This window comes from Rhinatrema bivittatum, chromosome 8 (genome assembly GCF_901001135.1).
Source record: "Rhinatrema bivittatum chromosome 8, aRhiBiv1.1, whole genome shotgun sequence".
In the NCBI taxonomy this organism is placed as follows: domain Eukaryota; kingdom Metazoa; phylum Chordata; class Amphibia; order Gymnophiona; family Rhinatrematidae; genus Rhinatrema; species Rhinatrema bivittatum.
Window position 1 is genome coordinate 202,339,055 of NC_042622.1, and position 15,678 is coordinate 202,354,732.

Here is a 15,678-nt window from a genome sequence, read left to right on the forward strand (position 1 = left end):
CTGCAGTCCGAACTCCTGTGACAGCTTACTGCAAGAATCTGTATGCTAATTTGTAGCTGAAAGTGCTATAGAACATACTTACTACTACCACCAGTACTTTTCATTGGCTATGCATCCACTCATCAGTCCTACATCGTTAACCATTGTTCAATGTATGGTGAGTAATCCATGCGTGGGAAGTAAGGCTGCCATCTGGCTCAGCCTGAACAAGCTGATCCGGTTCTGGCTTTTCCCCCAGTGCATGCCTGGAGATGTAGTTCTGTTTTCTCCCAAGTACAGCAGGATTACATGTCCAGGCAAGCAAAGGGGCAGAATCAGGCTTGGATGGGCCCGTCTGAGCTGACCCGGGTGAGGCGGCAACCCTCTAATCAGTATTGTCACTGGTTTCACTAAGATCTAATGGGGCTCCTTCCATTCATTCCTACTCCAAAGTATCCTGACCCGTGTAATCCTCGCTTACCTAGAAGAAAACTATCACTTCAGTTAAGGGAAAGCATTAGACTGCATCATGCTTTCAGATGAAAAGCTACTTTGGCCCATTTTTGTGTTTGTACAGGGCCTGAAAAGAATGTATGCATGCCTTTACGCTTGTCAATAGCCCCCTCCTTTAGCTCTAGATACCTTTCAGCTTTTCTCCAAACATGGTCAGGAAGACAGTGAAATTTATGGCTCCCGGGGCCTCCTTCACCATATCCTCCAGCTCCTCACTCTTTACATTGATACGGCCTGAAACAGAGATCACATTGAGAAGACAGCAATTTTTTTATTTTCTCTTAACCTCTAAAAATAACTACCACTACCTGCGCCATCATTTGCCTACCAAGGAAACGCACTGGTGTAAGGGACATTCCAGCAAGGGAGAGGGTGGAAAACTGGTGAGATTGCTGATGAAGAAGGAGTTAACCCTTTTAAAGAGAAAGCACTGGTGACTTCAGTACAGGTAATAATACCGAGACTGAGGCTTCATCAAGGCCTTCTCCTATAGACGCAGAATGGGAGAGAAGCCCTAAGAAAACAGGGCCTAGTTATCACTTTCTCTAGTTAGCATGAAGAAGGTAATTTTCGAAACCTTTTACCCTGGTAAACTGACCTGCCTAAAAATCATCCTTCTCTGACAACTGGCCACAAAATACGTGTGATGCAATTCTGCAGGTCATTGGAAAAATGCCTCTGGAATGAGCAGGTTACACTGGAAGAAAACCTCCCGCATTAACTTCAGAAAATGTTATTGGCCATTATGATGCTGAAAATTTCAACTTTTTGCCATTGGAAAAAAAATCACTATTTGCCCAGGTTTAATTCATAGAGAGCATTGGTTTTTTGCTAGCAAGAGAATGTTCTGAGAAATGTTCACTTGGTTGGAACATTCGGTAAAAAAAGAACCATCGTGCTTTTCTTCTCTAAACAGATTTCTCTCATATGGAGATCTATTTTCATAGTAGCATGATGGCAGAAAAAGACCGTATGGCCCCATCCAGTCTGCCCAGCCGTCCAATTAATTCAGCCTTATAATTCTCATCACTTCCTTAGAGATCCCCTGTATTTATCCCATACGTTCTTCTTTTTGTCTCCGCTATTTCCACTGGGAGGTGGCCGCACGCATCCCCCATCCTCTCTGTAAAGAAATATTTCCTAAGACTACTCCTGAGTTTCTCCCCTTTCAACCTCATCTCATGACCCCTCGTTTTAGAGCCTCCTTTCCATTGAAAAAGGCTCACCTCCCGTGCATGGAAACCATTGAGAAATTTTAATGTCTTTATCATATCTCCCCTAACTCGACTTTCCTCCAGGGTGTACATGTTTAGATCTTTACGTCTATCCCCATAGGCTTTAGAATGAAGACTACTGACCATTTTAGTAGCCCCCTCTGGACCGACTCCATCCTGTTTATATCTTTCTGAAGGTGCGGTCTCCAGAATTGTACTCAATATTCCAAGTGAGGGATCACCAGGGACCTATACGGGGGCAGTATCACCTCCCTTTTTCTGCTGATCACCCCTCACCAGAAAAGACTGCAGGCCGGCAGGCACCGTGCACTCGAGGGCCAGCAAACCAACTGTTAAAAGGGGAAAAAACCCCTGCAGATTTCCCCCTTTCAAATTCCGCCAGCAGCCGGTGCCGCGGGGATTCCCCTACCCAGCAAGCTTTGCAAAGATAAGTGCAAAGTTACGCGGGGTAAAGATACGATGCATCAGGATCTCAGAACGAAATTCCAGCGCATACCTCGGTCGTTGGCTGCCAGGCCCGCTCTTCTCCACAGCTTGCCTCTGGAAATTACCAGCCACGTTTGGAAGCGGCATGACGAGTGCCTCCAGCGCCATTCCCAAACGAGCAACTAACTCTGGCGCACCCAGTGACATCGCTTTGGGGTTTATTTTTGTGGGTGGGGTGGGATTTGACCCAGCAGGTTCCTCCTGCTCCTTTGCACTTTCAGCTGATTTGGACCCAGGGCTGGGATCTGGCACCTACGAGCCTTCATTTGCAACTACCTGGGGGATTTTTCATTAATCAGAAGAAGAAAGTCTGGATGAAATCTCAAATGGGGGTGGGGGGTGGGGGGTCATCCTTCACATCCCTGTGCCCCCAGCCGCTGTACCTATAGGTGCCCGCACCTTCCCTTTCAAACGCACCACAGATGCAAGGCGCCCCCAGACTCTGTCCCTGCTTTCCATGTACTCAGGTACTTGAAAATTCAATCTAAGTGCGCTGTTTTCCTGATCCTGCCCAAATCACTGCTCCTCCCATCCCCATCCCCCCCCCCCCCCCCCGGGAATACCTCCTGTAAATGTGGCTAAAAATCTGCGAGCTGCGGAACAAAGCCCCCCCCCCCCTTTTGGGACAGACTGGAGGACTGCGATTTTCAGACACGAGCACACGGCTTTGAAAATGACAGGTGAATGGCACGACAGGATGGCTATCAATGGCGCTGATTAACATCGCCGTTCAAACTGGCAGCGAGACCAAATCTCTAGCTCCCGGGCCGTCCCGACTGAAGACCACGAGCAGAGAGAGCAGCTGCCCGCTACCGACATGAACGCTGCAGCTGAGCGGGTTCGACAGATGACGTCCCCCCCGGCTCCCTGAACCTGATAAAATCTCCTCTGACTGCGCCGGCTTACATCTTCCTGAAGTCCTTTCTTGTAAGCTGGGGGAAGGGGGGGAACGTGCAAAGGATTTTGATATTGGTTCTTACCCAAAGCAGCGAAGGTGTCTCTCAAGTCTCCCTTACAAATGAAGCCGTCCCTGTTTTGGTCCATGATGGTAAAAGCCTATTGACAGAAGAGTTGCTCCACATTATTCCTTCATTCTCCCAAAACTTGCAGTCCCGAAGCCCATTCGCTGTGCCTGACACATTTCGCTTGCATATAACACGTGGCGGCACACAGCGATTTACTCACTTCCAACATGCTAATATATCTCGGCATGAGGTTTGATTTAAAAACAATTAACCCACCCCCAGCTCCCCCCAACTAAATTAGTTCTCAGCACAGTGTACGGCTGGAGAGGAGCCAGTGCCATCCAAGGAGGCATCAGTGCCAGCTGCGCCGTGCCATCCATCTCTGGAGTTTGTTTCCCTTGCAGGGCTGGATTTAAGATTATGGGGCCCATTGGCAGAGGGGGAGGAGACAGAGAGCAGCGTGGGCAGTTTGTAGGCGCCTTCAGAATCTGCCACGCTAGGTGAAAGTCTATGTTCCTTAGAGGGATGTGAATCGTTTTTCTGACGATTGAAAATATCGGAAGAGATATTTTCAAACTCGTCAGAATTCGGGGGGCCCTCCAAACCCGATAGGAAAACCCCCACCAAATTTTTCGTGGGGTTCTCTTATCGTTTTGGGGGGGGGGGCGGGAAGAAAGGGCACTTAAAAATAAACCCCAAACTCACCCCGACCCTTTAAATTTAATTCTTTCGCATCCCCCCTCCCCTCAAAATTTTTAAAGTACCTGGTGTTCCAGCGGGGGTCCCGGGAGCGATCTCCCGCTCTCGGGCCGTCGGCTGCCACTAATCAAAATGGCGCCGATGGTCCTTTGCCCTTAGCATGTGACAGGGGCCAGCCAGTGGCACAGATACCCTGTCACATGCTAAGGGCAAAGGGCCATCGGCGCCATTTTGATTAGTGGCAGCCGACGGCCCGAGAGCGGGAGATCGCTCCCGGGACCCCCGCTGGAACACCAGGTACTTTAAAAAAAAATTTGGGGGGGGGGGTTGGGAGGGTGGGGGATGCGAAAGAATTAAATTTAAAGGGTCAGGGTGGGCTTTTTTTTCGGCACGACACAGCCAATTAAAACTGGTAAGTATCGTGGGAATGAAGATTTCCCGCGGTTTTTACCCGAACTCGATACCGGAAACGAGTCCAGTACCAATTCACATCCCCAGTTCCTTACACTTAAATCCGGCCCCGTTCCCCCTGCATATAAGATTATGTGGTACAGCAATGATTCAATAATACAGGGCAATGGGTTACTGTGGAATTCACGCTCAACTTGGCAATAAATTTGGATTCTGGAAGATTTTGTTGTAAAACCCATATATTCCATAGAGAGAAATAAAGATATGAAACTGAACAGTAAAGTTAACAAATGTAAAATAAGAAAGATGGTATGCAGAGTGGAACCTGGCTAATCTATTCTCTGCAGGGTATCTCTAACACTTTCAGGCCGATGCAATATCTGAGCTCAGGCTAGCGCACATATAAATGCCATGTTGATGAGGCTATTAGCGAGTACCCCTGATGTAAAAAATAACCGTGTGCCCGACGCGCACGTTGTAATCCTCAAAAATTAACACCAGCCCCGGCGTCCCAAAACCTGAACAGAAAAACAGAAAATACTGCTTTTCTGTGGTTCCTCCGACTTAATATCATCGCAGTATTAAGTCGGAGGAACCATAGAAAGCAACATGAAAAAAAAAAAGTTTTGACAGCGGTCAGATTAGGAAAATGGAAGCTTGTAAAACTGAGGGTCCGTTTTCCTAACCCGCGCACAGCCAATTCTCCTGAGTGCCCGATGTCGAGAAGGCGCTAGGGACACACGATTTCCCCTAGCGCCTCCCTTTTAATGCCGTGGCTCGTTAACCTACCGCAGCAAGCTCCCGGGAGAGGTGGACGGGTGCGCGTTAGGAAAGTGGGCGCTCAGTCTTGGGCGCCTGTTTTTCGTGCGCTGATAGAGCATCGGCCTGTTTGTGAAGGGCCAGGATTGTCCAGGTAATTCAGATTCAATGAAATCCTAAATAGGAGATGCTGATCCACCAGCTTTCCCCCCCCCCCCCCCCCGAGCTACTCTGCAGTCAGGAAGAAACTATTTACCCAGGGATCATAACCATAGTTCCCTCTGAGCTGAGCAGGTGAGCGATTGCTCATACATCGCTTGCAGGTTTTACTTGGTTGCTCACATTAATTTTCCTTTCTGCTATACACAGAAATGCAGCACTATTACTGGTACTCAAAAATTGGTTTAAAATATTGTTGCTCATATGAAAAAAAAAAATTGACACACACCTAGTCACTCCTTGGAGGGCGCATTGCTCATAACTGATTAGCACTCTGCTGAATTTTACGGTATAATTACTTCCGCCCTCTGGAATCCCACAGACAAGTAATTATTCACACCTGACCAGCCTAGAGTCGGCGCGGCAGGTTGAGAACTAGGGAAACCCAGGTTCAAATCCCGCTGACACTCCTTGTGACCTGGGGCGAGTCACTTCGCCCTGCACTGTCTCGGGTACATAACAGGTTGTAAGCCCTCCGGGGAAGGGAACCAACTACCCTAATTCACCTGGAGCTCGGGTTAGGAAAGCTGAGTCAGGAAATCCAAAATCCAGAGAAGGCTGTTGTCGGGAACTTAAACTCCATAATCTACAGAACGGTGCATGCTGGCCTGAGTGGTGGGATTGTGCATGGTGGGTAGTGTGTGTGATAGAACCCGGAGCTGTTAGCATTATCACTCGGTCAACTCTTGCCGCAGGGTGCGTGCCAGTTTGGTGCAAGGCCATGCGTTTAAGACAAAGACACCTAAGCCACAGCAGCTTCATCTTAACAGAAAATTCTAGGTCGCTGGGGTTTGATTACACAAGGCCCAGAGCAGGCCTCAGGAGACACTCAGCTTAAAGAAATGCACATGCCTGGAAAGGTCTCAGGGGAGAAAGCGGGCGAGTAATTTGTACGCAGCAATAACGGGAGGGCAAGGGAAACCCACCTCTTTAAACTCCTGGATCTGGCTTTGATCGAACATGGAAAATACATTGGAACTGGCTCCTTCTGCTTTCTTCTTTAACTTCTTTGGAGCCTAGGAAACAAACAACAGTCATGTAATTTATGACATTTGCCCAACTCCTCACAGACAATGTGGCTAAAGACCAAGAACTTACACACAGGAATATCTCCTTAGGAAACCAATAATAATGAAAAAAAAAACCCCAGAAGGAACAGGATGGATGTTTATTATTTTATAGGTTTTAAGTGCTGACTGGACTATGTAAAAGAGAAATTTCCCGGTCATGATGCTTTAAGCAAGATGAAGAGCTCCTTTACGGAAAACAAAATAAATGCTGGAATGTCATTACCTTGAAAATATCTTTCCCTTGTATCGAATATTTTCATTTCTAACCACTTCGGCTGCTGCAGCTGCTGTGACAACCAGTTCTGGTGGTAATTTTCAAAGGCACTTCCGCATGCCTATAAAAAACCCAGATTTATGGGCCCGGGTGGCTTGTGGAAAACAGCCCCCGATGGCTAAGCACGCAAAAGTACATGCAGAAGACAATTTCCTGGGTACTTTCACACGCATACTAAAAAGGGTATAAAAGGCATGAACTAAATGTAACACAGGCATTCCAGGAAGCAGAGCTGGGGGACGGGAACGGGACTTCAGTGCATACTGTGAATTTTCGAAAGTGAGCGTCTAAAATCCACACGCACGGGAACACCCGCTCTCTGGAGAAAGCCTGCGGGTTAAAAAGTAGCCGCAGGCTCTAGTCTAGGAGAGCCCTTTGAAAAGGACCCTCCCTGCGTCATCATGGAGGGGCTGATCCAGTCCTGGGGTTGCCTCATGGCACGCACCATACATCTTCAACTGGACCTTTTACTTTTTTCAAGAGAGTCTGATGCCAGTCCTGCTTCTACCTTACTGTATGCCCAGAGATATAGGTTCTAGTAATTGCAAGCAGCAATGCATTATGCTTGTATGGTTTATTATGACACTGGTGGTCTTTTTCCTTGGTGAGAGTAGGAAGTGAGTCCCAGCTGTGTGATATTAACAGTGTTGGTTTATGATATTGATAGAGAATATTTTTCAAATTTTGCATTTACCCATATTTTATATTACTTTTGTATTTTGTATTTATGAAATGTATTTTTAAAGTGCTGTAAGCCAGCACCGCTTTGGGTCTTGGGGATTACTAAGGCGGGGGTTATAAATGTAAAAGAACATAGAACACATGAGCTAGAGAGAATGAAAGGGAACACAGTGATATTCTGAATGAAATCATTTTGAAAAGCAGAACTAAGGGCAGAAAGAAGTTGTGGTAGGGGACGAGGCTGCATAAAAGAGCATGGAGAATGAAAATACAGTTTGCAAAACTTGGACAACAAAGTCAAACATGCAACTAGCCCAAGTGTTAACATTGGCCCTTTGGCCCTCGGGGTTCATTTTACCGCTACCAGGAAGTGGGTTGCAAACTGGCTTTTTCTACCTGGGATAGGCTGATCCAGCCCTAACTTTGCTCCATTGCACTGAAAGAAGTTGTCAGAACATATTATTAAATTAACTAAGAAAGCAATATCAAAAATACATTTTAGTGGGAAAAAAAATCGATTACCAGAGGTTGAGGTCTTAGCATGTGTCACATAAGGAACAGACTGTCTAGGTGCAAAGGGAACAGTTAAGTGCCCGTGGACATCCTTCCTAATTTTCAAAAGGAAACAACGGTGTGGGCTTGCTCTTTGAAAATTGCCCAGTGGGGAAACCCTGTCGACTTTGCTTCTGCTTTCTTTGCGGGCGCATCTTTGCAGGGAAACAGACATGCGAGGATCTAATAATCCAATCTCTCTGGCTTAGTTCTTCACCCTGCCCGGAACATCGCCCCCTCCCCCGAAGATGCCTTCCCTCAATCCTGCTAAGACAGGGGGGGGCACTTACCCGGATAAACAGCCCTCCCTCTCTATCCGGCTAAGAGCTGGTACTCTTAGCCAGATAGAGAGGGAGGGCTGTTTATCCGGGTAAATGCCTGCGAGCGCTGCTGACACCCGGGCAGCGTGACAGCGCTCTTAGCAGGGCAGGACTTTGCAGAATACATCGAATCGTCTGACGCCGGGCCAGGCCCGTGTGAAGCCCCCACCCCCGAAAGGGCCTGGATGGGCCTCTCGGGGGTGGCTAGAGCAATGTTTCCTTCACGGCCCAGCGGGAGGCGGGAGGGAATGTTGTTGTGGGTGTTCTTCTCGCTTCTTTCCTGCCTTGCCAGCTCCCTTTTTGCACTCTCCTGGAAGATCTGGCGGGTCGGGGGGGGGGGGGGGGACTCTCATTGCGCTGACTGGAAGATGAGGACTGTTCTCCAGTTTCTACCTCTTGAAGCGGCTCACTGGAGCGAAACGCAGGCTGCGTCGGGGCTGACTGCACGTCACATTACACATGGAGAGGATTGTGCAGAGGGAGAACTTGAAGCTAACAATTTGGAATAATTGTTGTAAACACGGAGAGGAGTGTATAAGGAGATCTCGTAGAGAACTGTTTGAAATGATTTTTTTTTGTTGTTTTTATAAACACTGAAAGGATTGTTGGTGTTGGGTTCATAAACATGTGCACTTGGTGTGATATGAATTATTATATTCTTTATACTGTGATAAAGCTCTGCTGGATTGCTTATTTAATGAATCAGACATTATAAAACAACTCTTAACACCTTGACTGTTAGTTTAGTTTTTCAGCCAAAAATTTCTTTTCAGTTGCATTGGATCATTTAAAAATATATTTTCCTTGCGTTTTGTTATTTTTGTGATTAGCTTACACCTCTCCATACACATTTTTTGTTTTACTCCATTGCATGCAGGGACTTATAGTTCTGGTATCCACACTGATTCCCCTAAGAAAAGTAGAATTACAAATCAGTGCAAGCAGTGGAGCAAACCCAACACTGGGTTAGCCTCTCCTGAAAAAGAGTGTAGCTAGTTGGCAGCCCTAAACAGCACTGCTGGGGAATCTCCGGTCCTAAAAGGCCACACACTGGTTAAGTTTTCAGGCTCCACTAATGAATATGTATGAGATCAATTTGGAGGCAGGGTATGCAAATCTATCTAATACAAATTCATTAGAGATATTCTGAAAATTGGCTGGCATGGATTACTTGGGGACTGGAGGTGCCCCACCGCTGCTATCCATGAAGGATCACAGGAATGCATTCCAGTTTTTTTTTTCTGAGTCCAGTTTCTCTTTCCCACTACAGCAGGGTTGGCCAACTCCAGTCCTCCAGAGCCACAAACAGGCCAGGTTTTCAGGACATCCACAATGAATATGCATGAGATAGATATGCATGCACTGCCTCAGTTGGATGCAAATCTATCTCATAGCATATTCATTGTGGCTATCCTGAAAACCTAGCCTGTTTGTGGCTCTTGAGGACCGGAGTTGGCCAAACCTGCACTACATTGTTGGCAAGGATGCAGCAGTACAGACTGGGCCTGCAACAGTGCATGCCTTCTGAGATCGGGGAAAGTACTTGGCTGGGCTGGAACAAGCCTGTTAATATCCTGGCTGCACACGTTAAATCATCCCACTGTGAGGAATGGAATGGTTCACCGCACTGAATAATCAAATGTGAAAATTCACAGCGGCCGCTAATCGCTCGGTAATATTGCAGATGCTAATACTTACTCAGCTGGATTGTGTGTTCTCAGCCGCTTCACAGTAATTTTAGCAGGGAAAGAGACATAAGTCAAAGGAGGAGAGAACCTTTCCATCTGCCAACAGTGTGCTCTTAGGCCTCTTTGATGGCATTCCCAGCCCCAGACTGTCACACCCTTTTCTCTAAGAATATTACTTCTGCTTACTTGCCCTCATGCGGTGTTAAACTAATGATGTATTTATAATGTCAGTGCTCAGAGTGTTATACAAAATAACTCAATGAACTGAGAGGTCCTGTACCGAAGAGCTAGCAATCTGAGCAACAGCATGCCAAATCTTTAAAATGGGCAACTATCTGGAGACATTTGGCTCATGGAGGGATTTTGTTTGTTTTCTTTAAAAAAAAAAAAAAGGGATATTCTGATGTTTGGGGTAGGGTGCATTGCCTTTAAAATATTGCCTCCTGCACTGTAATCGCCCTAAAATCATTCCAACTGAAATAGAATTAGTTAAAAGAAAAACATCAAAGTAGCAGGATTGAATTGATGCCTTTCCAAGGCTAACCAATGCTTAAAGAAACAAGCTTTCAGCACTACAATCTCTTCCTCAAGCAACATACTGCAGAACCCACCCACCTCTCCCCCAGGTCAGAGCTTCCCAGGCCTGTCCTGGTGGCCTTTCAGCATGAAATAAATGTGTATACACTGGAAACCCAGTTTGTGCAAATTTATATCGTTCATATTCATTGCGGATATCCTGCAAACCCAACTGGCTGTGGGATCCCCGCCCTAGTTGAATGCCAAGGCTGCCCCTTTTCAAGACAAGAGAGTGAAACCTTTGGCCAGCAGTAGATAAGCCTCCAGTGTTCAAGGGCCACATGTCAGTTAGATTTTTAGGCTATCCCTGATAAATAGGGAACCCTGATGGCTCTTGAGGACTGGAGGCTCCCCACCCCTCCTGTAGGCTGATGATGCAGTTCATAATTTTCAGTAAGAAAAAGATGCCTATCCAGTGATGGATATTAAAAACCATGATAGACAAATTATTAATTTGGAAGTTGGGGAATACAAGTAAATAAAAAATAAAAAGGTCTGTCACTATGTAATAAATACTTTGAGAACTTGGAAGGAAAAAATACCAATTAAAAAAAAAAAAGATACTTCCATTCATATTCTCGATTTGTTTTTATTTCATTTCCTTTCTTGGATAAAATTGAGGCAGGGACATTTGGATATTTTCATTGCATGCTTTCTTTTATGGCTAGCGCTCAGGAGGTCGGGGGGACACAAAATCCTAAATTTGTCCATGCAGAAAGCCATATGGTTCCTGACAACCGGGCAGGAAATGCACCTTCAGCGCTGATCGTAGCTCAAGAGCAGCACATTCCAAGCAGGCAGCTGCCGACAACCCCTCCCCCTCCAACCAAATCCTTCCCCCGTTTCACCGCGACGTGGGATTTTCATCGCCCAGATGGTAAATTCCAAGTCATCCAGCACGGCGCTGGGCAACGGCTCCTCAGACGCACGGGGGGGGGGGGGGGGGCGCGCGCGTAAGTTTCCGTCCCCACGTCCTCCTCCCAGGCCGTGCTGAACCCTTTCGCCTCCGGCAGAGCCAGCCACAAGGGGTCCGCCGGCGGGGCAGCGAGCACGAGGACAAGGCCTGCCCCCCCGCCGCGCGCATCCCGCCGCGCGCCTAGCGGGCGCCTCAGCGGAAGCGCTCGAGCATCTGTGTGGGGTCCGCCGTCTTCGCCGAGAGCCAGCAATGATCGTGCCCAAACCCTGCCACACTCTTTACTCTGTCAGAGCCCAACGGCGCAGAGCGAAACTAGCAATTAGTTTTACTGTACGGCATTGTCTGCCCCTAATCCTTTCAAAGAAGCTTTACCGCACAGCTGAAATATTGTGATGCTTTAAAGCCTTTCTGCTATTCACAAATCCCCCCCTCAGACATCGAGAGGGAACAAACTCCCCACCGAGTTCAGCTTCCATAATTACAAGTACATTTCTTCAGGATTAATAAACAATTACCACCCCCTTCAGTTAAGAGACACTCTCGGCGTTTCTTCTCTTCGGGGGCGGGGAGGAGGAGAGTTTGGCTTTTATGCTTTTGGAGTTTGAGCCTTCGCTGTTTGCGGCGGCGGCTGCTGCTGCCGTTCTGGGCCGTGCCAGCCTGCCGCCCGCCCCCAAAGGGTCACCTCGCATTCCGAAGGCAGAGAGCGAAAACGAACTGACCCTAGGCCAGACATGTTCAAGACGGCCCTACCTCTTTCAGCTTCTGTTTGGGGGTGGGGTTGGATCTGCACTTGGCTCAGGGAGGGGTAAGGCCTTGATTTCTGTCAAATTGTTAAGCCAAAAAGTAAAATGACCAAATATTTGGCCCTCCTGGTTTTTTTTCCTTATGCTGCAGAAAAGATATTGGAGCCAGCCTGGTGAAAATTCTCAGATACGGTTTTCTCACGATAAGCGTTTGCATGAAGGCAGAGCGCATTGACTCGGTGACAGCAATCTGCACTGCTATGCAGGAAGGTCCCTGGTTTGATCTCCAAGTCGAGTTTTCTGCTCCCCTGCTCAGCTAGGGTAAGGAATGGACAGCAGATGGAAGCAGCTTTTACAGTAGGTGGGGGCACGGTCAATGCTTAAGGATGACATCTAGTGGCTGAAATTAGGGTCCATGATTGCAGGGCTCTCAAAGGAGCCTTGGTGCATGGCCCCCAGCCCAGGACAGATTCAGCAATGACCAGAGTAGGGAGAACATTTCCCCAGTAACAGCTGATGAAGGCACCTGGAGCCCAGCCCTGGTTCTGACAGAGCTAGAGTTTTTTAGCAGGATAATCTCATTAGCTTCTGTTTTAAATGTAGAGTGTTTTAGGTATTGTTCAGATCTTAAGACTGTAAACCACACTGATCAATCTGAATTGGATTTGCAGGATATAAAAAAAAGTAAATAAAAATAAATAAGTAAAAGAGGCCCAAAGGAACAGGAGTAAAATGCAAGTAAAACAAAAAAAAAATATGAAATAATAATTTGCATGCATCCCTTTAAATCTGGCAAAAGGTTGGCCCCATTGCCTTAAGTACTGTCCTAAGGGCCACATTTAAAGTATGAAGCCCCTTTTATTTTCATAAAGGCACAAAATGAGAGTTTATCCAGATGACTGTATATGGCAAATGGAAGATCTTCCATTTCTGTTGTGTATTCATCAAGGTGCATCATTAACAGAGCAAGCTAGGGAAAAAAAATCAAGGTGGCTGAGCTCCCTGCACCAGGGTTAAATTTCCTTAAAATATTTACTCCAGGAAAAGGAAAGCTGGGAAGGAAACACTCGTGATTTGCAACGTGCACACCTACTGTTTGTCCTGGATCTGCCTGGAAATGAACATGCATGAAGTATATCTGCCAAGATATACTTGAAAAAGAAAACTGACGTAGTTTTGAGCTAGCTGATTTTTGCTGGCAAAATTTATTTGTCCTGAGGGGAACAAATAGTGGGGGAGGGGGGAAATTTGGGAGAAATTAAAAAGCAAAAACTTGCACAGAAAGCACTATGAGACTTTTGCATATGGCTTGTGGGCTACCCTCTGTTATCAAAGGGAACTTCCACTGTACTGGATATAAAACATGCTCCATTTCCTTGCAGCCCAATATGATATTCTGACCTCTCAGCTCCAGCCTGTGACAGTACAGCTACTCATCTTCTGAGCTATTTAAAAGCTGAGAGGAATCTCAGAGAGCCACAATCAGAGGTGTGCTCCATCTCAATCTTCAGATTTAAGTACTGCTTGCACTTTATTCTGCCATGTAAGGGCTGCACTGTGTCCAAAAAGCCATAGGCTGTGGCATAGTGGCCCCACAGCTTGTTCTTCAAAATCCTAACATGCAACGGTCATGCTGAGCTAGGATGCACAGGTATACCAAGATACTAATCTAGGCAGATGCATGTCCACGGCGAATCCAAACCTGTCAACAGACCTGCCCTGCTGTTTCCTCAAGAAAATACAGATACATAACCATGTTTCTCTGCAGGGGATACCAAATACACTGACATCTGGAATACTTACTTTGGCATATCATCTGTGCATAAGCCTGGAATTCAAATTTCACACATCTCTTCCACATATGCATGCAGATGATATCTAATATGGGAATGCCATACATGCTCAAATAGGAAGAGAATTGTCATAGTTTAAAATTTCTTTTGGATCCCCTTTATCCAACACTTTTTCGGAGGCCTCAGCCAGGGAATATTTTAAGGCTCCCAGTGTATGGTAGTTTGAGCTATTTCAACTTTTACTATGAACTTAATTAGGCACGGCTGAAGGCTATGGAGATTTTATCATCTGCAGGTACAACAAAAGGCTTCTTAACCTGCTCAAGTGTGGCCAATTAGGCTCATAATAGAAGTTGGAAGGGCTCGACATGCTATGTGCTGGGAGTCTAGCCTCAGCAGACCCACTCCAGGAGAGTGTATGCGTACAGCATCCTCTCCTTCGTAACCTCAGTGCACCAATCACTATGTCCTTCACTTTCAAAAGGCACAGCAAGCTGAGGAAGTGTGTGCTGTGACTGTGTGCATGCGTGTGAAGAAAGAGACGGTGCCCTTTACACATAGTCCTGCTCCAGGATTGGGTTAAGCAGGTTAGGATATTCAGAATGCAGAACAGCAGGAAAATGAGGAATGAGGCTGAATGTGGAGGATGTGGTCCCTGCACATAAAACAGACAGTTCTACATCTCTAACTCATTGTTATTGGTCCTGTTTCAGAGCAGTGCCCTGTGGCTAAAGTAAGAAAGAGTGAGTGAGAGAGAATGAAGGAGGAAAGAGTATGGAAAAAAAAAACCCCTACCATGATGCTGGTGTTCTCTGTGCCCCTCCTGTGCCCAGTGGCAAGCCAGCTGACACAATAGAGATTGTCTCTTTATATATAGTGTCACCGAAGAGTAAAAATATGCCTGCTCCAAGTTTAGACAATAGATGTAGGGTTGGAAAGTGCAGTAATTGGATCCCAATACCATTCCAAGTATCTGATCCATGCAGGGCATTTGCTTTTCGCAGAAATAATCGGCCAATGAGCACACTAGAGGAGGCAGGTGGGACACAGACTGAGAAGTAAGGCAGTGCTGTAGGACATTTCTCATGTGCTCGCGGTCCCAGGCTGCAAGACAAAGGAGTCGAGAGTCGGGATCCATTGGGCAGAGACTGAGGCTGCTCTTCAGTAGCAGAGCTTGCGCAGGTGCTTTGAATGAGGAGACCGGGATTCACAAACTTTCGGGACTCCTCCGAATTCAGATTGTGCCAGAATGGAAATATCGACTCTGGTTCCTGACTGTGGAGGTGCAAGGACATGAGCCCCCCCCCCCCCCACACACACACACACACACTCAGGGGAAACCCTGCAGTCATGGGCTCTAAATCCAGCCACTAGGTATTGCCATTGCTCAATGACAGTGACTGACTTCTCCCTCCCCTCTCCCAAGGCTGTGAGCGCTACCTCTGCATCTCTAGCCCTTTTTTCACCCGGGAAGCAGGAGACCATCAGGCCAGTCCCACGCCTTCCGGCTGTGATGCAGCAAAATCCAGAGGCACAAATAGGAGAACCAATGGGAAATATTTCTCTGAGACGTATTTTACCCCCTTTGGAGCTCAGCAGTGACCGTAAATGTGTATTAGTGGTAGTCAGCCAGCGGGCTCTCTGTCTCCTCATTTACTTGGAATCCGCAGGGACACTTGTACCTGTGGACTGTGCACCTGCTTTTGTAGCAGGGACGTAGACGGTGGATCAGGCTCGCCTGCGGAGATTTCAAAATGAACTCCCCGTGTGCGGGTGCCCATTTTGTCCCATCCCCCACC

At 47.0% G+C, this 15,678-nt stretch overlaps 1 protein-coding gene across 1 annotated transcript in view; it reads right to left on the bottom strand.

Moving 5' to 3' along the window:
• The window catches only part of MYL10 (myosin light chain 10), a 30,636-nt gene extending 15,852 nt beyond the window's left edge, over nt 1-14,784 (bottom strand). The window contains exons 1-4 of the mRNA XM_029612828.1: nt 14,675-14,784; nt 6,193-6,282; nt 3,194-3,269; nt 622-726 (exon numbers count right to left, since the gene is read on the bottom strand). Of these exons, the coding sequence (XP_029468688.1) occupies nt 622-726; nt 3,194-3,269; nt 6,193-6,282; nt 14,675-14,677 (274 nt within the window). The 5' untranslated portion in view covers nt 14,678-14,784. The remainder of the gene's footprint in view (nt 1-621; nt 727-3,193; nt 3,270-6,192; nt 6,283-14,674) is intronic.
• Between the last annotated feature and the right edge of the window lie 894 nt (nt 14,785-15,678).